Here is a 25,996-nt window from a genome sequence, read left to right on the forward strand (position 1 = left end):
TCGACTTCAGACTAATTCAGTATAAACATAGCACAAGATAACATAAACATACAGGTAATGACAAGGGCAATAAATTAAATTACGTACATATACAGTTTTTAATTTTTGTGTATGTGCGTAGATTAATTCACCAAGCCAAAGAATTTATAATGTAGGCTTATTTCATGTTTTGTAAATGGGTTCAGATATTTTAAACAAGTGTTATAAATAGTTTGTACAACGTTTCGCCTGTTCAAGATTTTCGGCATTACTATAATAATGATAAACAGGGGCACAACAACTAAATTTTCAAAGGGGGGGGGCAATATACCTTTTTATAAAGAATCATCAAGTGGAGGGTCCGGGGGTCCTCCCCCGGGAAAATTTGTATTTCAAGGTGGAAAATGGTGCTATTTAAGCAGTTTTATTATCTAAAAATTGATTACACAGCTAGTGGAAATAACATGTCCGACTTGTACAGCACTTTCTTTGCCCCCGTTTGCCCCCACTTCAAGGTTTCAGAAGGGAAGGGGGGGGGGGCAAAATACCCTTCCCCCCCCCCCCCTGTTGTTGCGCCCCTGATGATAAATGATTAATTTTTGAATTTTATGTATGCAACGCAAATGAACGAACCCGAAGGAACCACAGGCCATTCCTGCTATGCTCGTGTTCTCCCGGGAGTATAAACCTCGACCTCTTCGGGGTGGGCTCTGGGGCCGCTGAAGGGCGCCGCGAGGGGCAGACCATGGCCCCCACAAAGGTGGGACTGGGTGGACCCCTGGGTCCCTCCAGGCTCGGGTCTAGTTTATCTCAGTGTGTGAAATAAATATACATACTCGCTGTGGTTATTTCAAAGGAAAATAATTGTATAAATAAAGCTTAGTTTGTACCTATAAAATAGTAGCCATAATTTTATCCTGTATTTTCAGGTTAAATAACATTCTAAATAGAGTGTCGGTACGAAATAACCATGCAATATTTATAATGTAGCCCGTAACTGTAAAATGGGGAGGCGTCTCCAATCCTGGGTCCAGTACCCGTAATCGAATGTGGGGGCCATGGGGTCAGACGCCTGGCAAGCCCTTCTACTGGCCGGTTGCGGGTTCGACCATCGCTTGACCTCATTTCCTGTCGCTGAACGAGGGTCGGTGGGAGCATTGAATACTATATATAACGTATAGAAGTCGCGGAGGGGATACGATTTATTCTGCCGGTTTTGGAATCCAAACTGAGGTATTGTGGGAAACTCCCCCGCCAGACAGCTCTGCTTTCGAAAAGAAGGCACTCGTGGTTAGTGTCTCCCACGCTAGAGCGCTATAGTATCGCTTGTCTCAAGGTCGGGCGCGTATTATATATATAAATCTTTAGTATTTTGTTTCCGTTGTGTGTGGAGGGCCAGCGCATTCACAAGGCGGGAGGTTATGCTCGTCAAAAAGAAGCGTAAATATATTTAACACAAAAATGTAATTTGTTTAAAGTTTAAAGAACCGAAAGCAAAAAATAATTACTTGAAATATTACACAATTATTTAAAAACTGCCACATAAATCAGTAATTCATTGGCGTTTGATTCCAGATGGTGTAATAATTGTATTTGAATAAAAATTTATCCAATTGGATATAAAATAAATATTTTATTCACCAAATTAATTAAAGTACCTCAAAGAATCCACTTTAATATGAGTTCAACCAAATGTATGCAAAGCGGAAATTATAAAATACCGGACACTGTTACATAAATGGTTGATCAGTGTAAATATGTGCACGAACTTAGTCATACATTCATAAAAACTTTAGTAAGCTATAACACAAGAAACTCGTTTTTATCGGGAAAAAAATTGTATGTTAAAGAAATAACTAAACAGTAAACATGTACATAAAAATTATTTATTTTTGCATACGTGCAGTGAATATTATTTTGCAGTGATAAATTAATATTTTTTTTTACATAGCTAGATCTAAAATAAGTTTATAGAAAATTTTAAAAATATTTACTACCTATACTTTTCAGAAGTAAGGTTGGTTTGTAAATTCTCCTTCGGGAGCATTATACAACACAGTGCATTAAATTGCAATACAAGTCACATAAAATAATTTAAAAATGGCTGGAAGTAAAATAAAAATACCACAAACAAATGATTATACGTACTATTTTATCATCTTCATAATTTCCAAATAATAAGGGCCCAGTAACTTTAAGTTAAGTTGGTGTATAAAACTCTTGCGGAAAACGTTTATCTATATTATAGAGTTGTTTGAAGAGTTTATTTACATGCACAAAAAATTTCAATGCAAAAAAGCCACATAATCATCATATCATGATAGTAGGTGACATTTTTGACAGGTCATACAACGAAATTTGAGACTTTGACATATTAATTATGTGAAGCATTAATAATTTGTGAAGCAATAAATAAAAATAACACTTATTCATGTAGTGCAAGACTATCTAATCATGTATTAATAATTTTTCATTATTTTACAGTAAAATATTCAGTGGCCAAGGACTTAAGCCGTCGCAATAAATGTAATTTAAAGCCACCTTAAGTGAAACAGACTGTGGCTAAATGAGGCACAGTAATTTTGAGCGAAATTGTAATCGTGCAAGTTCCCATGTACCACAGCTGTATTTACCTTATATTATATGTCTATATGCACAATAAATTTCAATATCACTTAACAACTTACAAAACAAAAAGAAAACAGAGTACAAAATAAATTTCAAAGAATTATTTATTCTAAATATCAGTATATAAATCTCTTCCATTGCGTATAAAATGTTTGTAACTTTTACTCCCGTACATTCTTAACGCCATTTAATGACATTTAACAAAACTATTATGTTATTGTCCCTAGTTATACGTTACGTATACGTTTTATACGTTAAGTGAAATAATCTTATTATTAATTACTCTTTTTTAAAACATTAACTAATGTAAAATATTTCATTGTCGAGCTTTAGCAAAACGACTTACACACGTGCAATCACTGACACGTATAGAGGGAGGTTTATAAATCAATGACTCGTTAGAAAATGTACTTGTTTGTTTCAGCATCTGTAAAATATGTAAAAATATGATCGTGTAAAACGCAGAGGAATAATCAACTGTCATATGTCAGGACAGAGATAATTTGTCAGAAACGTTTTTTGAAAGCTTTCAAACTAGCAATAGTTCTAATGAAGGAATAGCTCAGTCAAAATATGCTCAAATTTCGCTCGTAGTTGAATTAAATTTGATATTTTTGTTACACTTTACACGTATTTAGTAGTGTCCAGGGGAATTAAAAACAAAAGTCCTGATGAACAGGAAGTGAGGTAGTCAGAAACTAGAAAGAATTATAAAAAAAAGGCATTTGTTTTTAATTTTTAAAGAAATATCTCGAAAATGATTAACCTTAAGAGAAAACGTTTTTAATAAAAAGTGAAAGAGCATTAAAATCATATAAAAAATTCTTTTCACTTTTTTTATACCTCCAATATTGATTGAGATAGTCTCACTTAAAAAATGAGGTTTTTTTTTTAAATTTTATCTCAAACCTTTTTCCTATAGCAACTGACCTATCTTATATTTGTGAACCGTGCCTCTCGTATGACAAATGCTGTCACTTGACTTTACAAGACATGTTTAAATTAGATTCCATGATGACCCCAGAATTCAACATTTTTGCATCTCAGGGTTACTTCTCAAAGAAAAGAACTGATAGCGTTTGGTCAGACCGACCATATAACAGACTTAAATGCGTAACGTGATTTCTTTTTATTAAAATTCAAAACACAAGGCAGCAATTATAAGTGCTACTGTCTTGTGGTAATCGCAGCAACCATTTGTTCGCCGAGGTCCGTATTCGCCTGAAGTTTAATACTTGTGCGTACTTGTTCCCCCGAAGCGACATCATGGGGGCGGTTCGAAATGGAAGTGAAGTACGCATTAAGCAAATATGTGTACTTCTCGCATACTCCGAGTTAAAGAAAAAATTGTTAATTAAGAAAAACACGTACTGTCGGTAATATTTTATATAACATTTAAGTAAGTTGAACACTTGTAATAATATTTAACTGGTACATGTTGTTACGAGTGGGGAAAATACAGGGGGTAAGGATTGCACAATTAAGTAGGTAGAGTTTTACTTATTAACTAATATTCGCACTCCTAATTCAATTAATTAAATTTAATTGTTTGTCCACAAAGTAATGAAACTTTTTATAAGTGCACTAGTCACTTTCACTTCTGGAACTAGGCTCAACAGTGACTACCACGGGGGACGCACCACAACGCCGAAATACCACAACGCCGAAATGCCACAACGCCGAAAAATGTCATTGCAGGACTGCCACAAAGGTTAGGTTAGGTTAGACTAGGTTAGGTTAGACTAGGTTAGGTTAGGCTAGGTTAGGTTATATTACGCTAGGTTAGGTTATATTACGCTAGGTTAGGTTAGGTAAGGTTAGGTTTGTTTGTGTTATTTCGGCGTTAGGGTACATTTAAGAAACACACACAAATTCATTCAGTTGTTATTTCGGCGTTGTGGTACACAGCAGTTTTCTAGCTGTCGGCATTGTGGTCAATTTTGACATTCGGCGTTATGGTATTTCGGCGTTGTGGTAACGACCCGCTACCACGCACCTCTGTTCCGCGCCGCGACACCGCCCCGATGTGCCGGGTTCTACCTGTCCGGGAGGCGAGGCGCTGGACCGACTGTCCTGCCTCGATGCCTTCCCTCAAGTATCCTCGCAACACTATTTTTAAACTTAGTTAGAAAATATGTATTCAACCATGCTCATACATACCGAAACAAAGCTAGAACCACACTCTGATTGGCAATAAATTTATGTTAGTTTAATAATTATTCCCCCCCCCCTCCCCTCAAACAAAATTGTGAAAAATTGAATGTAAACAACCTGTTCTGTTGGCTAAAATCGTTTGAAGAGGCCAAACATTGAATACATCCGGATACGTGGAGCAAGGCGATGTTAGCAAGGATGCAAGTACACACCTGCGTTCTTTAATTCGGACAGAGCCTAAGGAACCGTCCCAAAAATTACGTGAAGTAATTTCGACGGACCACGGAACACCTTTTATAAGAATCACTGTAACGGGAATTTAACCCGAGACCTCAATGCGAGTCCAGGGTATTACTACTCCACCGCGCTTCGCCCATTCCGTTACTTTACGTGCCTACCTGGGGAATGGAATACAAAAAAAAAACACTTCAATGCCGTCTATTGAGTACCAAAGTTTGACTAGATGATTTCTTGCATTCATCAATATACGTATACACACACACACACACATATATGTGTGTGTGTGATTTTGTGTTTACTTAACTTTTGAAATTAAAGTCGTCTTTTGTTGTTGTTTAGAAAGTTATACTATCACTTGATCTAAACATGGTGTCGCAGTAAGTATTAATTACTATTAATAGGACATATTAAATAACTGTATTACTATAATTACCGATGTAAGTATATTGAATTAAAAAATATATAAGACTAGCAGACCCGGCCACGCGTTGCTGTGGCTGAGTGATTTTGAAAGGATTTAAAATACAAAATTTAACACAGATTAACATACCTAAAGTTTTCAATTCTATTTTATTATTAAATACTCATATTACATTTACTTATAATAAATAAAAGTTAGTAAAAATTCAATCAAAATGATAAAATATAAAGCAAGCACTTAATACATAGATATTTTTGTAGTTTTTATAAACTTAGATTATAAAATTTGCAGGAAAGGTAGAATTAATTAATACTTACAAATTTTTTAACATAAATAAAATTTTATGAACTCTGATTCTCCAGCTAATATTATTTGTTTTATTATTATATCTGTAGATTGACAGCTGAAGATAGATATCAATAATTGTAAACACGTGAGAATAAAATCAAAAATAATACAAAAAAAGTGAGGTTACGTAGTACATTGATAAACGAAAATGAGCACAACATGGATAAAAATAAAATTTGATTTGAAACGTAGCGCCATCTATGAGATTTTGCTGTTTGTTTATTTATTTAATAAATAATACACTAAAAATGAAGAGCTTTTTCTCCAAATTTTTACACGTCATTATTTCAAACTTTCAGTGCTTGCTAGGTCTGACATAGATAATTGCCTTTAAGATCTCATAAACTATTAAGTAGGGACTTAATAGTCCTTACAGCTGGGATGGTTGTGCTTAGGTTGAGCTGTGGTAGTTAAGCTGGAGATGTTGAGCTGGGGTTGATCTGAGATTGTTGAACTGGGATTGTTAAGCTGGGGTTTTGCTGGAGTTGTAAAGCTAGGTAATTAATTTACGCATTCAGAAGTCCTTTAACATAAGATCAAAGGTTATTGACACATCCCTAACCAGTTAATATTAACTAATCGAGCGCCACTCAGCTCGAAATTAAAATGTGGAATGTGGAATCCGACATTAGTACAGACTATACACAATTTTCTACAACATTGTAGAATCCACCTGGGTTCAGAACAAAAAGCTGATGTGGCAGATCTCTTATTTATCAGTGTTGGAGGGTGGTTGGCACATGACTTAGGTTCCATCCACCAATTTTTGAAATTATGTTTCTATAGGCTCGTTATAAAAAAAATGACGACAGGGAATACAGTTATACGCGCACCAAGCAAAAAAAAAAAAATTCACAGGATGATTGTTGTGTTGGAATTGTTGAGCTGGAGTTGTGAGCTGGGATGGTTAAGCTTGGGTTGTTGTGCTGGGATTGATGAGCTTGGGTTAATGCGCTGGAGTAGTTGAGCTGGGGTTGTAGAGCTGGGTTTGATGAGCTGGGATTGTAGAACTGGAGTTGTAGAGCTGGGGTAGTTGAGCTGGAGTTGTAGAGCTGGGGTTGATGAGCTGGAGTTGTAGAGCTGGGGTAGTTGAGCTGGAGTTGTAGAGCTGGGGTAGTTGAGCTGGAGTTGTAGAGCTGGGGTAGTTGAGCTGGAGTTGTAGAGCTGGGGTTGATGAGCTGGAGTTGTAGAGCTGGGGTAGTTGAGCTGGAGTTGTAGAGCTGGGGTAGTTGAGCTGGAGTTGTAGAGCTGGGGTAGTTGAGCTGGAGTTGTAGAGCTGGGGTAGTTGAGCTGGAGTTGTAGAGCTGGGGTAGTTGAGCTGGAGTTGTAGAGCTGGGGTAGTTGAGCTGGAGTTGTAGAGCTGGGGTAGTTGAGCTGGAGTTGTAGAGCTGGGGTTGATGAGCTGGAGTTGTAGAGCTGGGGTAGTTGAGCTGGAGTTGTAGAGCTGGGGTAGTTGAGCTGGAGTTGTAGAGCTGGGGTTGATGAGCTGGAGTTGTAGAGCTGGGGTAGTTGAGCTGGAGTTGTAGAGCTGGGGTAGTTGAGCTGGAGTTGTAGAGCTGGGGTAGTTGAGCTGGAGTTGTAGAGCTGGGGTAGTTGAGCTGGAGTTGTAGAGCTGGGGTAGTTGAGCTGGAGTTGTAGAGCTGGGGTAGTTGAGCTGGAGTTGTAGAGATGGGGTAGTTGAGCTGGAGTTGTAGAGCTGGGGTTGATGAGCTGGAGTTGTAGAGCTGGGGTAGTTGAGCTGGAGTTGTAGAGCTGGGGTTGATGAGCTGGAGTTGTAGAGCTGAGGTAGTTGAGCTGGAGTTGTAGAGCTGGGGTAGCTGAGCTGGAGTTGTAGAGCTGGGTTTGTAGAGCTGGGATAGCTTAGCTGGAGTTGTAGAGCTGGGATTGTAGAACTGGGGTAGTTGAGCTGGAGTTGTATAGCTAGGGTAGTTTATTATCAATATTTTTCCGTACTTTGTGGTTGCATGTGGTTTCTTGCAAAACAATGACTATTGTATATTTGATGGATGCACGGTATTTTTTCCCCCTCTTTGCCATTTGAGAGAAAATCTTAGTATGTTCCTCGAATAATGATGAATCACCTGTGAAATTTACGGCACCATATTCCAGAGTTTTTCAGCGGCTGCTGCTATATATCAATGGCCGGTGAATTGAAAAAGACGCAAGACATTGGTGTGACTTAGACATTATACTTTTACGTTCATATGGCAAGAAGGTAGAATCGGCGGTGGTTCAAAAATTTGCCAAGAGGTTCGGAATCCTGTGTAATCTTGAAAATCCCATTGTATTAAGGCTCGATATTTCATGTCATCTTTGTCATTTCCTCTTTTTTTAGTTACTATTATTACCTGGATTTTCTCGCATATTCAACAAGAATACGCTCGTGCATTTTATATTTAGTCTCAATTTTTTCATTTTTTTTTTTAACCAAATATTATCTCCTGGCGGTAGAACGTCACTCAATTGTTCATAATAATTAGTATCTATTGTATGAACTTTAACAGTTCAAAAATAAGGCCTAGCAAATATCTGGTGAGATCTTTTGGGTCCTTACAACAAACGCAAAAGACCTTTTGTGATAAATTAGCGGGAAAATCCTTAAATTAATATCTAGTGATGACAAGAAAATGATATAACAATCTCACTGTGTGAGGCCCCTGCTTTTTTAATATAAAAAACAAAAACAACATAATAATCCGTTTATATACATAAATAAAAAGATTCTGTTCATGAATATAATTAATGATCAAAGAAAAATAAGCAGCCGATATCCGTGATCCACACCCGGATCTCCCAGGGGTTCTGAAGGTAACGCCTTAGCGACTTCAGCCGCCAACATCACGGATGTCATGAACGGTTTGATTAAATCGTTACGAGAGTGTATGAAACAAATCTTCGAGTGTCTACAACCTACGTGAAAAATCTCTGGGATGGCCACAGCTAACCATTGCCAACCATTCCGAGGGGGCACGTCACGAAACGAGACGACAGGCACGCGGGAAATTTCTGTATTATTGACGACGATCGTTTTGTGGTTATCTGTTACCCCGGGCGCGGTGGCACGGCTGTGTTAAACCACGCCAGATAACTGCGCAGGCACAATAATTACAACGATTATTGAATCTGGATAAATTACACGTGGCGAAATAAACCTGTTTGGACTACTGGAAGCCATATTTGTGCCCAGACATCCTTGAACAAACTGCCGTGAAAATCTCCCAACTAGTAATTATGACTTCTACCCATCAATGTCGTTACCTGATTTAAAAAAAAAAAAACACGGAAAGTTATGCTTGAAAGTCATTTACCCAACACGAAATCGTGTTCCATACCTCGGAGCATTAAAGTGTGCATGACGTAAACAAAATTAATATTATCGTTGTGTCTGAACTTTTAAAAATGTAAAACACACTTATGAATATCAATCCATCAGATTTACTGCTGATTTAACAACCCGGATGACTCTATCTCGGATTATTTAGTCAGTATTTAGGAAATCCCCACATTGTATCTTCGTTACGTAGACAGCAATGTGTAGATTATTCCTCCGTCCTAAAAAGTAAAAGACTTGTATATTCAGGACATTTGTCAACATAAAGAAACATCAGAAACGGATGTTTGCTTGTTTTTTTACCGTCTGGGATGCCCTACCATAAAAGTCCTGCTGACCCTATAGCTCGGATAATGCAGCAAAGCGATGGGAAGAAAACCTATCTTTGATATCTATATACCCATGATTTATTGCTGTTGCTTATCAAACTGAACCTTAACTTACAATTTAGACACCATACATGCCCTTATTTTATTTTTTAAAGCGGCCAAAAGTTTGTTTATTAATAACAAAAAAACGTTTTTCCCACGGTGTATTTACATATTTCTTATTTTGTTGAGCTTATTACACCATTCCCCCTTTCCGTCTTCATGCTATTATGTAACGTAAATGAGGAAGGTAGGCTGTTTTCCAAATGTGTGTGTGTGTGTGTGTGTGTAGTAAAGTTAGGTAATTCCGTGATACTAAGCCTTTTCTGTTACAGTTTCGAAAATATTAAGCAATGGTTATTTGCATTAATGTTTTTCGATAGAGGGATTTCTTACCAACAAATCCATACAAAAATTTTGAAAATATTCATATTGTGCCCTGAGTTATTAACTAAAAATGTTTGGTAGTATAAGTAGGTAACTTCGTGATATTCAACTAAGTCCGTGATAGTATTTAGGTTACTTCGTGATAGTATAATGTTTACAACTGGCGGTGTTATTTGACTTTGGTAAATATTTTTATTTAAATTAAATGGTGCATAACATTGAAATGAAGGTCTGGTGCATCAGGCAGGCCATAAAAAAACATGATATTGCACAAAATAATTAACAAATAGTAAAAATACTAAAAATATTATTTAAAACATTTAAAAAAAAATACAGAGCTAGTATTAAGTCACCTTAGTAATTTTTGGTATTTTGCATAGAAGATCTGGTGCATTTGACAGGCAATAACGAAACATAGGCCTATTGCACAACATACTAATTAACAAAACAGTATAAAAATCAAAATAGGCTTTTAAACATAAATTTACACAAGAAATGACAGCACTTGCATTACGTTTCCTTGGCAGTTTTTAGTCACTATCATCAGATTCCTCGCACCCATCACACATAAAATACAATTTGTCCAAAACTTTCTGGCATTTTACGTGATACCAGACACTACAAAACTGGCATTCGATCCACTCAGCTCTATTCTTCTTCTTGGCATCATCTGCATAGGAACTGCCACATGCACCACAAACATCGTCATTTTCTTTCCGTGGATTCGATATATGGCTACGGCCATATGCAATTTGTTTTTTATTTCCCTGCCTTCCCTTTATGTTGACGGCTTTAGTGTGCTCGTAGAAAATACTTTTGCAGAAGGGTCAGTTTTACTAGTCTTGCGCTCCTTTTGGCTTACTGGGAGCTTCAAAATTTCGTCTACAGTAGCCTTTTCCTTTGCAGACGATTCCGTTCTCTGTCCCTGAGTAACAAGCGATGAAGCTAGGGCATAATCAGAAACAGCATCTTTTTTTCAATGGATAGATCCCATCCTTTACGAAACTGTTGCAGATCCATTTTTTTCCCACCTTACTGACTATTTTCCCAGACCTCAGGACATAAGAGAGCCCAGTTTCGTCGCAGTTCCAAAGTCGTGCTGGCTTATCTACTAAGTTTAGTTCGTTCATTAATTGTTTAGTTTTTTCATAAAAATCATTTAGACTTTTTCGCTTTGCCATCGCAGATCGCTCAAGAGATAAATTTCTGGCGTCCTGAGTGTTAGACCATATCTCTGCTTCAAGTTATCCCGCCAAAACAAACCAACCATCTGCTTATCTGAAGAGAAAGGGTGGTTGAGACCTGCAGATTCAGCAACCCTATATCCCAACCATCAGACCTGGTTAACTGTAAGCCTGAAGCCTAGCGATTGCATTGATGCTACGTAATTTACTACCTTAATTTAATGTTCAGGTGGCATTACGAAAGGCTTTCCGATTTTTGCTAGGGTTGCACTATCTTAATCTGCTAAAATTTAGTACAATAATCCTTGAGGGTACTCTAAGGGATACTAAAGCGTTTACTAGCCTTGTATACAGTCCATCCTTCATCCTTCACCAAACGCAAAGCTTTTTTCAGGGTTTCAGACGTGTAGGAGCGTCCTGGCTTTGTCCGCTTCGGCGACATTTCAGTGCGAAGACTGGAAAAAAAATTCCTAAACGTAAGAAAAATCATCACATTGCTAAGCTCGCACGCCTTAAACGAGTTACAAAACTTTAATATAAATTATATATGTTAATTAGCTGTATCTTACCTGTAACTGGCGTTAAAATGAAATTTGTAGGTTGAAAAGTTTGTTTTCTAAAAATAAAAACGTCCGCCTCTGTTTTCGCCACCATTAACTATCTCGTCCGCAATGCTCCGCAAGACGAATATAGTCGTAGAACTTCGTAAACTTGCCTAGAGATGGAGCGAGCGGGCTTGCCAGCTTACTGAACATGTCGGTCATCTAGCGGAAAAAATCCTAATCTCGTTGGAGTTCAAGCTACGCCGTTACTGAGAGAATTCTATCTATCACGGCATTACTTGATATCACGGAGTAACCAAACATTACCTATATATATATCCTAATGAATTCTTACACTTAATTGTTTTTTTAAGCAAAGTTTATTTTTATTCTTTTATGCCTATGGCAGCTCTGTGGAGTAAAAAAAAAGGTTTGTCATGTTTCTATGTACAAATAGAGTAAAAGTAAACTATTGATAGAGTTACGAGAATAATAGAGGTCATAGTGCGACTCTTACAGAGGAAACTGAAACTGCGACACGTGACGCTATCTCTTGGGTGAGTCCATAACTAATATCAAAAATTACTCGGATGAGAGGTTAAGTTTATAAAGTTAATTTAACTACTTGACGACTAATTCCTTAGTAACAGAGATTTAAACTGTGCGATAAAACACTTATTTCTGATTTGTAATTTTAAAAAAAAGCATGTTCTTTATAAATTAGTAGGAGACGCAGAATTTCTGGTATGCCACGCCACAAAATGTGTGGCTACCAAAATAAAGTGAATTATTTTTTGACTGGTTTGTTGGCATGATAATAGAATATGCATTATTTCTCACAATCAATACTTATAATGTTAGTAATACATTATGAAAGCTACCATCTAGCGGGCGAGCCCGAAACTACGTCTCAGTCTCGACAATTAGAGTTCCTCCCCAATGACAGAGACAAGGCAACGAGGTAGGCCATTAGGCCCAGTAGCCAGCCAGCAGGGGAGGGGAGTTCAGGGGCAGCGCCCGTCAGCTAGCTACATTAGAGCGGCACCAGGCTGTCTCCCTCTAGGTTTCGGCTAGTTTAAAGAGCCCCGACTGCGCGCAGTGTATTACTTAGCTACTTAGCTACATAGCTAGCTATAAGTATTTGGGAGTTAAATCAGGGATTCTAATGACGCGACACTTCGGAGACATACGATACATTTCCGGAGAGGGCTGAGAGGTATATAATTAGTATTATAGTAGTGGCCTTACATATCAGCAAATGTCAAATTTTATGGTGTTAATAATTTTGGAAATATTGGAAATAGTAGTTGGAATCTAATGCTAATCTATCTCGTAGTATCCTGCCAATTATTTTGGAAATCAGCGCGGAGTTTGTATGCTAAGTTATTTTATGGTAAAGCTTTTGTATTTTCTGGGGTAATACGACGAGGAGTTGGTTATATTTTTTTTCATTTTCATGTCAGGTAAGTTTATTCCTATAGCTCTGCACTGCATTTGTTGTTAACTATTGTGAGTTTTGGTTCAGGGTCACAATTAAAGGTAACTCAAAAAGTTTTAGATAGGCTCAGACGTGAGTACTGCTTTTTTTTTTTTTCTCGCTTGCAGTGCCACCTTCGCAAAATGACGACTCCTGAACGTAAATCGTTTTGTGTTATGAAATTTGCTAAGAGTAAATCTTTATTTTCAGACCTCACCATTAGAATATCTTTGTACGAGAGTCGTTGAACTCGGAAGTCCCTGACCGTTGTATTGTTCGTAATGGTCGAGACGACATAGCTTTCTTTCTCTGGCCTCCACGTTCACCTGACATAACGCCATGCGATTTATTTTCCTTTGGGGCTTTATAAAAGATCGTGTCCACGTCCCGCCGCTACCTAATGATCTGCCAGAGTTGAGACACAGAATAGAAGAGGCTATTGCTTCCATTACTCCGGACTTGTAAAGAAAAGTGTGGGAAGAATCGGACTTCAGGTTTGGATGCGTTCCGTATAGCTAAAGGTGAACATATTGAACGTTTGTAAGAAAAACTAGGTTAGTTCAATGTTTGTTATAAAAAGTGTAAATTAAACTGTTGTAATATCCTATTAAAACTGGGACATTCTCTTATAGACATCCTGTAAATCTATTTCGGTTTTTGGGGAAAAAAACCCTGATAAAATAATTAAATTCTTAAAAAAAAAAGTTGTCTGTAAAGTCGGTTTACGGACAATAGTTTAACGTGAAAACGTCATAACAAAACATTGATGAAATGATTGCATACTTTTATGAATAAAATTGAATAATTTTTATTGAATTATCACTATTTTGTAAGGATACAAAGAAGGAGTGAAATGAAATCTACAATTTAATTGATAAATTTACTTTTATTTGCACTCATTAATCCAAATATGTTTATTACTTTAACGAAGTGATTATTTTAACTATAATTTTCATACATGTTTGCTATTTAACTTCTTCCAATCTGTGTTATTCTGTTAAAGATAGGACGATGATAGGAAAAGTAGGAAACGAATGGGAGTGTTTCAAGTTTAACGCGCCTCGAAAAAGTCAAATCGATGGTTGTTCCAATCGAATGGAAGAGAGATATAGATGCGGCGCAAGCGTACAATGAGCGTAACGGGACACAGCGTGACGGGACAATGTGCGTAACGGGACACTTTTTCGATCGTGCAGCCGGCGTCCATCGATTTATTAGACGTTGCCACGTCAAAAAAAAATTCCGAACGGATAATTCTGCCACTGCAGTGGAGCCTTGCATGTAAACAAGTGTTTACTGTGTTGCGCGGGGTTTGTCGCCTCGTGCTCGCCACAGCCGCTGAACTGCGCAGCCCGGCCAGCTTCTCGGAAGTGGTTGTCGGCGATTGGCGCGCCACTCCGGGGCATTAACATAACCCGCCCGGTGCGTCGCGGCCGTCGGTAGCGGGGCGACGAACTGCGCAGTCGCCGCGCGGCCGTCTCCCCCCGCGACCAAGTTCCGGCCATGACTAGAGACCCGTGAATTTCGCGGATTCAATTACCTCCAGGATAGACTCCAATATCCTCTACACACTCGGGCAAATTCCAACTGTTCAATGGCTGCTGACTTGTGATTCGTCTCGGCTGGGTGGCCCGTGATTCGACACTTCTATGAGTGAGGGTCTCTAATTGGCCCTCAGTCCTCCAGATTAACAGAGAACCAATGACAGAAGCAACACTAAGGTATAATTATTTGAATTTTAGCATAACACGAAATGAATCCGCGAAATTCAGGTGTCTCTAGCCATCACCTTGCATACCTGTGTGTGTGTGTGTGTGCCAGCATATTTCCCTTTCTCAATTACAAGCAAAACAAACTGTATTTCACGACACATTTTTTAATTATCTTTGAAAGATTTGTGCAATGGGAGTGCATGATTTGATGTAAGCTTTTTGGACGTACGCCATTGCTATGCACATGTATGTCTGTAGAAGAAAACTACAAAAAACACAAATGACAAAAACACAAATTAAGCAAATAAAATTTTATACCCTGTCAACAGCAATGTTTTGCTTAATTTGTGTTTTTTGTAGTTTTCTTCTACAGACATGCATGTGCATAGCAATGGCGTATGTCCAAAAGCTTACATCAAGACACATTTTTTCTGCAGCAAATACGCAATTTATGCACACGGTTTTTCATAAGTACTTAGACGGTAAAACACTTTCTTTGAATGACCACGTACCTATAAATCACGCGACTCCACCGTAATTCGATCGTAAGCAGTTATACTACGAATTACCCGAGGATACATTATCAGGAAAGAATATTAAAATTTCATAAGATAAATGAGCAACACCATCCACAGAACTTAAGTTCCAAGTCTGCTTAAAATTTTGTTTGAAAGAGTCAATTTTTTTTTTCAATTTTCCAAGGAAAAGGCCTCTAAAAAAAGTAAATATTCCAGAGCCACCATTAGCTTACACTCGGTATTTGAGGAAGGAACGCGGTGTTATTAAAGTAATTCACACTGAGGTCATAATTCCTACAAATATCATCATACGTTTCCTATGGATTTATATGTTTTTAATACACACGTACAAGACATTCAATGGATTCATTGGAAATTTCTAATACTTCCATTACATGGTTACACAAAATGAATGTGTGTGTGTGGTTTCTTCTCTGCATGATGACTTTGTGACGGAGAAATACGCGTTGAAGGAGCGTGAACTGGCCGCAGTGCAAGGTGTTGTTTGATATGGGAGGAATCCGTGAGGCAAGCAGCCATGTACTAATGTTGTTGGCGTGGATGGTGGTGGTCAGCTCTCAGCAGTGAGCTCATTACGGTCGGGACGTGGTGCTCGCTGCACCGGAACAGTCAACAGGAATGTGCGGACGAGATAGAAGGCCGCGGGAGTTTTCCGGGTGTTCACGCAATAACTATGGAGGAAAACTTTCGGTTTTCTTTCCTTCACGACTTTACCATGTCGGCGTGTTGTCTCACCTGACGTCATTCACGAGACGCGACGGTTTCCTCCTGCCTGGATCATGAGTGTCTCGTGCTCCCGTTGGCAGAGGGTGACGTCACCACCTGGCCCGCCCGATTCGTGGCCTGCGGTTTGTCGGGACGTCGAAAACGCACGGTTGACATTCTTGTCTACCTCACCCGAGCTCCGCCTAGAGGGATGATGTCATCGTAGGGGTGTCCTGTTGCCGGCGGAAGCCTTAGGCGACCACGGGAGAGAGCCTCTCCCTTCGCTAAATACAGTGTCCATAAAATAATGCCCCAGTTACAAAAACTAATAGTATCTGCTGTAATTGTTTTAGAGTGTTTTTCCAAGGTCACAATTAAAGAGTAACTCATATATTTTTAGATAAGTGCATGCGAGAATATTGCTTTGTTGTTTTCTCGCTTGCAGCGTCACCTATTTTAAGAGTATGGCTCTTTCCCCAATAATTAGTTGAGGGTGAACCTGTAAACCGTATTTGGTAACAGGAGCACCTCCCCATTGGAATCTCTTCGTACGAGAGAGGTTGAACGTCGAAGTCTCTGATCGGGATTGGTCGGAATGGTCGAGACGACAGAGCTCTTTTTTTTTCGCTGGCCTCCACGTTCACCTGACATAACGCCAAGCGATTTTTTTTTTACTTTGGGGCTTTATAAAAGTTCGTGTCTACGTTCCACCGTTACCTAATTATTTGCCAGGGTTCAGACACATAATTGAAGAGATGTTGCTACCATTACTCCGGACATGTTAACCAAAGTGTAGGGAGGATTGGACTTTAGGTTTGTTGTGTGCCGTGTGTAATAGGCACATTTTTAGGAATCTCGAGGAATTTTAAAGGAATTGTGAAGAAATTTGAGACCATAATGGCCGCCGTGACGTCAGGGCGGTCGGTCATTGACCCGCTCCACGCTCCACGCCCAGAACCCAGGATCAGGACCGGCCAATGTATACTACTGTTACTCTCTTTTTCAGTGGTGGATACAGGCATTTATTTCGGGAGGGGATTAAAAAAAATAATTTTGTATTTTAAAACTTACTTCAACAACAAGGGGTAAAAAAAAAGTCGCACAAGTAATGATCATTAAAAAGGTTTGCGCGTCTTTTCACGTCTATGATATTACACTAAGTGAATATCTGTGGAAGAACTTCAAATGCAAGGAAGGTATTGAGTTAACCTTAAGTACAGTCTTAAATAAAAGTAATAACAAAAGAATGAAAATATATATATCAACATGGCGTAGTCTTTAGTATATTCAGCTTCATGTTTAAATATTGCGTGGTGTACTATACCCTGAAGCAAGAATTATGCTCTAAAGAAAAACAGATGTTTTATTCGTTGCACTTATTTGTTCTTTAACCGTATTGTCGACAGCATGCTCATTATAGACGACACAAATCCGGTAATTTTGTGGAAGAATCATCACTTGTTCTTCTCGTGAAAAGATGTCCGTACCAGCTGTGCGTTAAAACTTGGTAGCATTGTTTGTGTAACGTGGTTGGCTGGGTGTAGTTCAGGTACGTGTATACTGTCAGCACACCAATCATAGCCATCCAGTGCGGAAGCAAACGCATTGTATGGTTTCTCTTGCAGACGGCCGCCGATTACAAAGGAATAGAGGCCTGAAAAATTCGCGGGTTCATTTCGTGTTATGCTAAAATTCAAATAATTATACTTTAGTGCTGCTTCTGTCATTGGTTCACTGTTAATCTGGAGGAATGAGGGCCAATTAGAGATACCCACTCATAGAAGTGTCGAATAACAGGCCACCCAGTCGAGACGACTCACAAGTCAGCAGCCAATGAACAGTTGGCATATGCCCGAGTGTGTAGAGGAAATGGGAGTCTATCATGGAGGTCATTACCCCCGAAATTGTTCCGGTCTCTACAAAGGAACAACCATTAGCGCGGTTATGCCTTGTTTCAGTCTAACGAGCTATTGGATTATTTCGCGAAAAATGCGTGCCCGTACGTATCAGCGTATACATGTCAGGGATCGGGAAGGCAGAACCAGGAGTCGGAACAAGATACGTCGTGAAAGCTAGTGGCAGTGTTGCGCCAAAGTCTCGCGAAGCTCGGGGTGAAAAGGTAAAAAAAAAAAAAAAAAAAAAAAAAAAACATGCAAGGTGTAAGGAAAGAAAGGATCGATTGACGTCGCACACGGTTCGATTTGGAAAGTGACTCGATGGCCGCGCATGCGCAACAGCGGGAAGAGCGCGCGAGAGGATGCCTGCTGGTGACGCGCGCCACGCCGAACAGAAGAATCGCGGGCTGGCATTTCGCGTCAAACTCCCCTCCCCCCGGCAGCACTCAGCAAGGCGAGCGATGAGTATCGGCCGGTCTGCGGTCGGCGGCGCGCACGAACAAGGATCTACCCCTGGCGGGGATATCCTAGGTCGTGCGCTGTGGCGCGGTGGCAGGCGACCACGTCATCAGCAGCGCCGTCGTCGCCCACGTTTCATTCGGGAGGTGTCTCAGTCCGTCACGCTTGGTTTCAACGGGGATACCAACTATGAAACGTAAATATTGTAGCCAGGGCACCCCCCCCCCCCCTTTTCTCAACCCCCCGGAAACACAAATCCACTCTCTTAAAGGCCCGCTTTGCGCTTGCGAAATCGTAACTGTTAAATCAAAATCACAAACGTTAACCACCCCCTGGGAATCCTACAGAGTTTCGCCCATGAACATCGGAGCACAACGGGGTACCGGGGTGGAATGAAGTTCGACGTTTTTTCAGTGTCAAGAAGGTGCTGCCAGCGGACGGCAAAAAGTATAACTATATAAACCTGTTACTGCTCAAATACGGCAGCCACGTTGGTCTAGTTTTCTTGAGTGTTGGTACGAAAAATTTTCGTTGTGTGTTTTTTTTTTACTACTGTATTGTAACTTCTGATAATTTATTTTTACAAAGCTAAGTTATACATACTTGTTTACATTTTTACTATAGTTAGTACAAGCATGTGGTACGTTTAATCTTCTTTAGTTTCGTGTAGTTAAACGTTTGGTTACGTGTTTATTTCTCGAGTGACCTTACCCCACTTACCTGAATCGTGTCCCTGGGGCAGAACGAGTGGTTTGGAATCGGGAAGTAGGCCTACCCTATTATGCCCCACAATCTTTTTATCTGAGAGGTTGTTTTAAGTAAGCACCTAACTTTTTTTTCGATTTCATATGGTTCGAGACTAAGAAAAAAAAATAGGCAATCATGTTCTACTGAGGCAATGAAAATGCTGTCGAGGCTGTTATTTCTGGCCAATCTGGGTATTTGAAGGATTCTAATCAATTTGATGTTCCCCACCCGTCTCTGTAAAGACACGTTAAAAAATAAGGGAAAACCCTGACTACAAGATTGATGAAACGGCTGAAAAATTTAAAAACGTATTTACGGAACTTGAGCTCGTTAACTACTTAAAAACCACGGAGGTTGGGTTATTCGGTCTAACAATGAAGTACTTGCGTAGCATAGCTTATCAGTTCGCTGTAAGAAATGACATTGGATACAGAGTTCAAAATGGAATCGCAGGCCAAGGTTGGGCCAGTGGATTCCTTAAGAGACAATCTACTTTATCTGTTCATAAACCCGAAGCAAATTATGGCTTTATTTAATTAGCTCTAGATAGATTTATTTTCGTTGCTAACTAATTTACTCGGCACGCACAAACTAACGGCTTCTCAAGTATTTAACTGCGATAAAACGGGATTTTCAGTGTACCCTAAAAACCAATCGGAGATCACAGCTTGCAAGGCGAAACGTCAAGTCGAATCGTTTACATCCGCAGAAAGGGGAGGAACTGTAATCGGTCTTATTTGTGTGTCGGCAAACGGAACTTACATGCCGTGATGCTTATGTTTCCTCCAAAGAAGGAGAAGCAGAAAGAATTTGAGTTCGGATTTCCTCCATGAGGCTGGACTGAGGTGCACAGCACTGGATGGAAAACTGCTGAGTCATCTCTTGTATGGTTTAGAAAATTTGTGGAATTTTGTAAGGCTTCAAAAGACTTTCCTTATATTATATGGCCACTCAACACATACCAAAAACCTTGAGGTTGTAGATTACGCGAGGGAGAGTGGCGTTTCTTTGCTATGCCTACCACCACATTGCTCTCACAGATTCAGAACTTTGTTCTCTTTTTTTTAGAAGCCTTTAAGTCGTTACAGCAATGAACTTCGAAAATGGCTGTAAGGAAACCCAGGGAAGTTCTTAACTCTCTTTCAAATTCCAACGCTTTTTTTGGATAAGGTTTTATTCAAAGCACTGCGATTAAAATTGCTACAGGAATGTGGCCAACTGACCCATTCGTATTCACCGACGCCGATTTTCTCCCAAGCAGACACAAATGACATTGGACTTGTTAAGCCTTCAACTGAAGAGATGATCATATCTGGAGCTGAACAATTGGAATTTGCCTTCCCCAGCACACACGTTAAAAAACGACATGCCTGTCAGGTTGGATGATGAAACTGGCGAGGTTTCAGTTAACTCTAATGATGACATGCCGACCAAGATGGTCAGATTTAGTGAGGCTAATTGTTCCACTCCTGGACGCTCTTGGCGGACAACTGACAGCAGGGCCTCTTCATTCCATGTTTCACCTGAAATTATAATGCCCATTACAAAGGTTAAAGAAAGCGTGAAAGGACGATCGGAAGAGGGAGAAGACCGCTGCCTCAACAGATTCCCCAAACAAAAATGAGTTAGAAGCTTCTATATATGAGAAAGAGGGAAATCAATTTTCCAAAGAAGAAAGAGGAAGGAAAAGATTATTTAAGAAAGAATACAATTGAGAATGGAAAAAAAAAAAAAGGAAAGTGCCTGAAGATAAAGGGAGAAAGCAGGAGTTGATGAGATTACCCAAAACTAACGAGAGTGATTCTGAGGATTGTTCTGACTGTGAATGCTTATACTGAAGTGAATTTTACTTATAGTGTGTTGAATGTTGGGTCGCTTTTTCCATGTGCAAAAAATGGGCACGCAAAACCTGTGCGGGAATAAATAGCGAAGATGATGAGGCTGTCCTAGTGTGTGAATTTTGTGAATAGGCTTAAGAAAAGGATACATTCAATAAAAAATTTAGCGATACCTTTATAGTCACTTAAAACTAACTAAAGATAGATAAAATTGTTTTTTTTTTCCTGCATATCCACTAGTCTGTATAATTTCTTGTCCCCTTCATTTCCACGTTCGAGGCCGAACGGGGTAAATGATGTAATTGTTTTGGAAAAAAATTATGCTCTTGTTTTCTTACAATATTATTGTATTTTTGCAATTGTTACATTATACTGTTTTAATAGAAAAATATTCTGGTTTTTTAGTTAACCCTTTGGTATTTCTAAAAAAATTTCCATCTTGGTACCCCGTTATGCCCTAGGTTTCCCTATGTGTATATATATTCAAAAAGTTTAAATATATATATGAATTATATAAATATTATATGTAATAGCTATCTAGATTATAACTGTGATGTATGATTTTATTTATATGAATTTTATCCGAAATGGCATATAAACAAGGAAAAAGATGTTATTTAAAAATTATTCAAGGCAAAAACTGGCCTGTTAGGATTTCTCAATTTTTTCAAACTTGCCCTCGCAATTGAAAGTGTGGCCAACCCTGAGCTGGACTCCCCAACACTTCTGGCGACCCCGGCCGTGCGCAGGTCAGCGTAACCGACTTCTGGCCGTGGGGAGCCGGCGTCGTTGGCGACAGCAATCCTGCCTCGGTGCTTCTCGTGTTCACCTGCTCTGCCACGTGCGTATGTAGTTAGTGCTGGAAAGCGGTTACGGAAACTGTTCACACAAATAAGTTTCACTTATCGGAAGTACTGAGACAACGCAGTGCAATAAATGGCGGGGTATGAATATGAACCCAGTGTAAACGTGAACACTATTTTGTAGTGATGTAAAAATTCCTGTGGTTTTAAATTAATGTTTCTGTTCAATTTACAAAAAAAAAAAGTACAGGTTTTGAGGATCTCTCCCCCAATTTTGATAACCCATCCTTCATATCCTATAAGGATGTCCAGGCTGGGGCCCCCATGGACATGGATGCGGATACGCCGCATACGCAACCAGGAGGGCGTTAGAGCCGTTAGCTATACACAGGGGCTGAGGCTACCCATCCCAGCTTATGCACCACCTCCAGCCCCCTACCCCACAGTACAGTGCATCCGATGCTGTCAAACTTTAGATGTTTTTTTGGTCGCCGTGTGAAACCGCGCGGAAAGCAACGCCCGCGAAGCCCGCGGAGCTCGGACCTCGAGGCGGCAGCTCGCGTGGGCGGGCGGCCCGTGACGTCAGCGAAGGGCGCTCATCAGCGCTGACGTGGCAGCGAGGCTTGAAGGAGCAGCTTCCGGCCCGGGGCGTCGCGACGCCTCGGGGCGCACATCCTGCGCTAATGGCCGCCGGGACCGGTTCCGGACGCTCGTGGCGCCCGGAATAGCCCGCCGCGCGCGGCGGCCGCCGGAAGAGACGTCTGCCGGGGCTCCGGATCCGGACGGGAGATAAGAATACACGTCGTATAGGATGGGCTTTAAGTCTTCCCCTGATTACAACAACCGCTCAACTGGGGGGAAACAACACACTTTTGTTAATTATCGGTCTCCACTCGTCTTTATGACGTAAACAAACTTCGACATGTGCTCCATTAATTGCCCTGAACATCCACTCGATCCACGATTTGCGTTACCGTCGATCACGGGCGTAGATCAAACACCCCTCCCCCCCTCCAACTCGCTGAGTGGGGGTGGGTGTTTGCGCTTGCAAAATCGTGACTGTGAATCGTGGTTGATAGACAACGTCCAAACTAAATTTTATGGAATTTTTTTGCTTATTTTGAAGTTTTTTTTCTGCTTATTCCATGCTCTAGGACAACATATGGGTAATATACAACATACAAGAACCCTATCCGGAGATAACTTGCTCCGGTTAAAACCCACGCGCAAAACGTCTGCAGTCTTGACGGCGGTTAAAACAGATACTTATAATGAGCTACTAAACATATCTGAGGCTGTTTATATATACCGTAGGAAACACATAAAATATATTAAATTTAATTTTCACATTAGACTAATTTGATGTTTGACGTGAACGGGGAAAGCTGAAGCGCAAGCGACTTCGACAAGTTCGATGTAAGTGGTAAATTGCTATCCTAACATTTAAAATAAGTCTTTAATTGAGCTACTTCGTGTTATAAACTGTCTGCGTTCCTTGTTTGTTGTTCAGTGATGTGTCTCGTGCACGGCTTTTGAAAGCGCCGCCAGCTTTGGAATGCTTGCCGGAGTAATTAAAACTTCATCGGATTAGCAGGCGAGACAGGTTTCCGTGAACACGCTAAACGAGTGGTCGCAAGACCCGGTAGCCGGCACGCGAGCAGGTTGCCGCTCAGCCACGTTCGCGCGGGCCTCTCCGAGCGTGAAAATCCCGCGGGAGCGTGCTTCCAATCTGTGTTTGCATCTCCACGGGGGGCGGCGCGGCGCGGCGTGCGAATTAATTTATCGCTCAAACGAGCTGCGGCAAGCTCCGCAACACGCTCTTCACCGCTGCTCGGCGGGTTGCATATCTCTCGTCCGTCAGGTGCCCCGCGCGCGCCCGTCCACTCAACTCCTGACGGCTTACTTTCAGGTCACGGTGTCGTATTTCCGGAGGTTGCTTAACGCTCAATTGTGCGATTCGTTTCGTTCGTTTTACACGTCAATCACGCTGAGTCATCGTCCGCGTAGTTCCTCTAAAGTAACGTAATCGTCGCTAATGGACGTTGTCTCTCGCGTTGTTGAGTTCAGTGTGGTGGTGGTGGTGTAGTCGAAATAATCTCGAACCCACCGTGGCGATTTCTGCTAGGTTCCCGAGGGCCATCATGCCAGAATTACCGCATCTTGGGAAAGGTAGCGGACGTTATTTTTTTCTTTTTTTTTTTTTTGCTGGAGGGGTATTTCCAAGGAAACACCTCCCCCCCCCCCCCTAATCCTTCACGTTTCCTGCACCGAGTCGTTATGTTCACGCTCCACCTTTGGGCCTCATTCCATTCCACATGCAGGGTCTTTTTAGTGTCATATGAGTATGTTGACCGAGTGCGGTCCCGACATCTTTCAGTACGGCCCGCTAAAATATTATTCCAACAACTATATACGCATGTGTACTGTCGGGTATAAACCGTCTTTTTTTGCATAAACGAGTAACCTATGCACAATAATTTCTCAGTAGATAATGTTCGAATATTCTCACAGAAATATTGAAAAAATATCATTTTTAGAATATTATTGTTACAAGAACACTTCTTATACCTCTCGGCATACGGCATTTGGTAGGAGTAATTTCGTGAATGGAATGAAAGTCGCATGGAACGAAAAAAATGTAACCACGGTGCTACCATCTGTGGCGAATGGAGCGAACCAAAGTTCACAAAGCCAAAGGGAAACTTTATACTATTAACTGTTTAATGTATTTTAACAAGATTGGCAGTATTTTAATATAATCACTTGTTTAAAATGTCCTACCCAGGGTTAAGTATTTTCTCGAAGCCTTATTCGTTTTTATCGGAGCTCTTTTATTATATAGTTTAAATATTTCACCCTGCAAATGGAATGATTCGATAATCGTCATAGCTGTTCCGGCAGCGAATTCTAGTGGCGGGAACGGAAACTAAGTGTGATTCGCAGATTACAGAAATATATTAAAAAACACAAATTTTGGATATTTATCACAACTTGGCATTATTTTGAAGAATTCAAAGTTAAATTTTCTGCCCGAGGCTTGAGTTTCGTATTATAAGTGTGGTTGTAACATGAGTGGCCATGAATTTTCTCGTTATCGAGGTTAGATGTTACACAACACTAGCGAGTAATAAAAGACTTACGTGTTATTTTCCCCCCTCATCATTGTCACTTATTGTAATTATTAGTTACTAAAAAATCAATAAAAATTGTTGCATGAAATGTAATATTAGTTCACGTGCGTGTGGCCCTCGGATAGGTTTCAAAATGGTGCCTCTGAAAAGAGTTAAACCCGGCCAATACTGTCTCAGATGAGAAAGCAGGTTCGACGTCCTCGAATCACTGAGGAATGCACAGAACTGCAGGGGAGCGTGAGGCAGGTTGTGCCGAGACTTAGAAGAATGCGATCGAAGTTCGGCGAGGACAAGCCCACCCGAGCCTGGCTTGGGGGGAGCTCTAGTGGCGGCAGTTGCTGTTCCGAAACTGCCTTCACGCGCGTAGCAGAAGATGAACTACGCGCAGGAAGAAAGCAGGCTTCTGTAGCTTACTCGATAGTTAAGTTATGAATTTTTAAAAATCATGTAAAAGATTGCTCTTTTTTAATTTTTTTTTTCAACAAATGTGTCCGGCTTTTTTTGGATTTTTTTTTTAGGATTTTTTTTATTTAACCAAACTGACAACCACACTTTTCTATGAAAACAAAAAATTCCACGTAGATGTTACTTTAACAGTATAGGACACAAAAATGTTTGTATGTCGCAAAATGTGGTAATTTTGTAGTTACGAGAAAATCTTTAAAAATTAATAACACCTAAACTAAACATAGCCTATCGTCGCAGCTGTAGGTATTCTTTACTTATATGTAAAAGAATATTTAAAAAAAATTAATATATTTTTCGGCAAAACTTTCTGTTTTATGTGCTATTTTATTATTTTACACAGTGGTCTTAAACGTTTGACCGGTACTGTAGAGGGCGGTACTGACCGGGCGCAATGCAAGACCTCGTTATTCCACGACACCGACAGCTTTCGTTGGTCGCCGGTGAAACGTGCGTTTGCGATCACGTCGTCATCTGAGCAGGAGAAACGAGTCAACCTCCCGTCTCCACCTGAAGAAGTTCCTCGGCGGTAAGAACTGATGACGAGCCCGTACGTGCCGAGCGAATGTGGCTCTTCTCGCAACAGACGGAGCGCCGTGAGACCAGGATTCTCAACCTGATCCATCGTTGGGGACAAATGCCT

At 40.3% G+C, this 25,996-nt stretch overlaps 2 protein-coding genes across 4 annotated transcripts in view; one reads left to right on the forward strand and one right to left on the reverse strand.

Moving 5' to 3' along the window:
• LOC134530416 (uncharacterized) overlaps positions 1-25,996 on the forward strand; it is a 211,555-nt gene that overhangs the window by 65,255 nt on the left and 120,304 nt on the right. The gene's annotated exons all lie outside the window — the stretch shown is intronic.
• On the reverse strand, positions 6,717-20,390 carry LOC134530035 (glutamate--tRNA ligase-like). The gene is made up of 2 exons (XM_063364563.1): positions 20,340-20,390; positions 6,717-7,592 (listed from the first exon to the last, which is right to left on the reverse strand). Exons 1-2 carry the CDS (start codon positions 20,388-20,390, stop codon positions 6,717-6,719), a joined length of 927 nt encoding a protein of 308 aa, XP_063220633.1.

This window comes from Bacillus rossius, chromosome 3 (assembly GCF_032445375.1).
Source record: "Bacillus rossius redtenbacheri isolate Brsri chromosome 3, Brsri_v3, whole genome shotgun sequence".
Classification (NCBI taxonomy): domain Eukaryota; kingdom Metazoa; phylum Arthropoda; class Insecta; order Phasmatodea; family Bacillidae; genus Bacillus; species Bacillus rossius.

What these genes read in the sequence shown, in the direction of transcription:
- LOC134530035 (XM_063364563.1), bottom strand. Translation starts at nt 20,390, where the DNA reads ATGTCATTTGTGTCTGCTTGGGAGAAAATCGGCGTCGGTGAATACGAA. An exon ending in GCGTCGGTGAATACGAATGG is followed by an intron (nt 7,593 to 20,339) that starts GTCAGTTGGCCA and finishes CTACAACTCCAG; the next exon opens with CTCAGCTACCCCAGCTCTAC.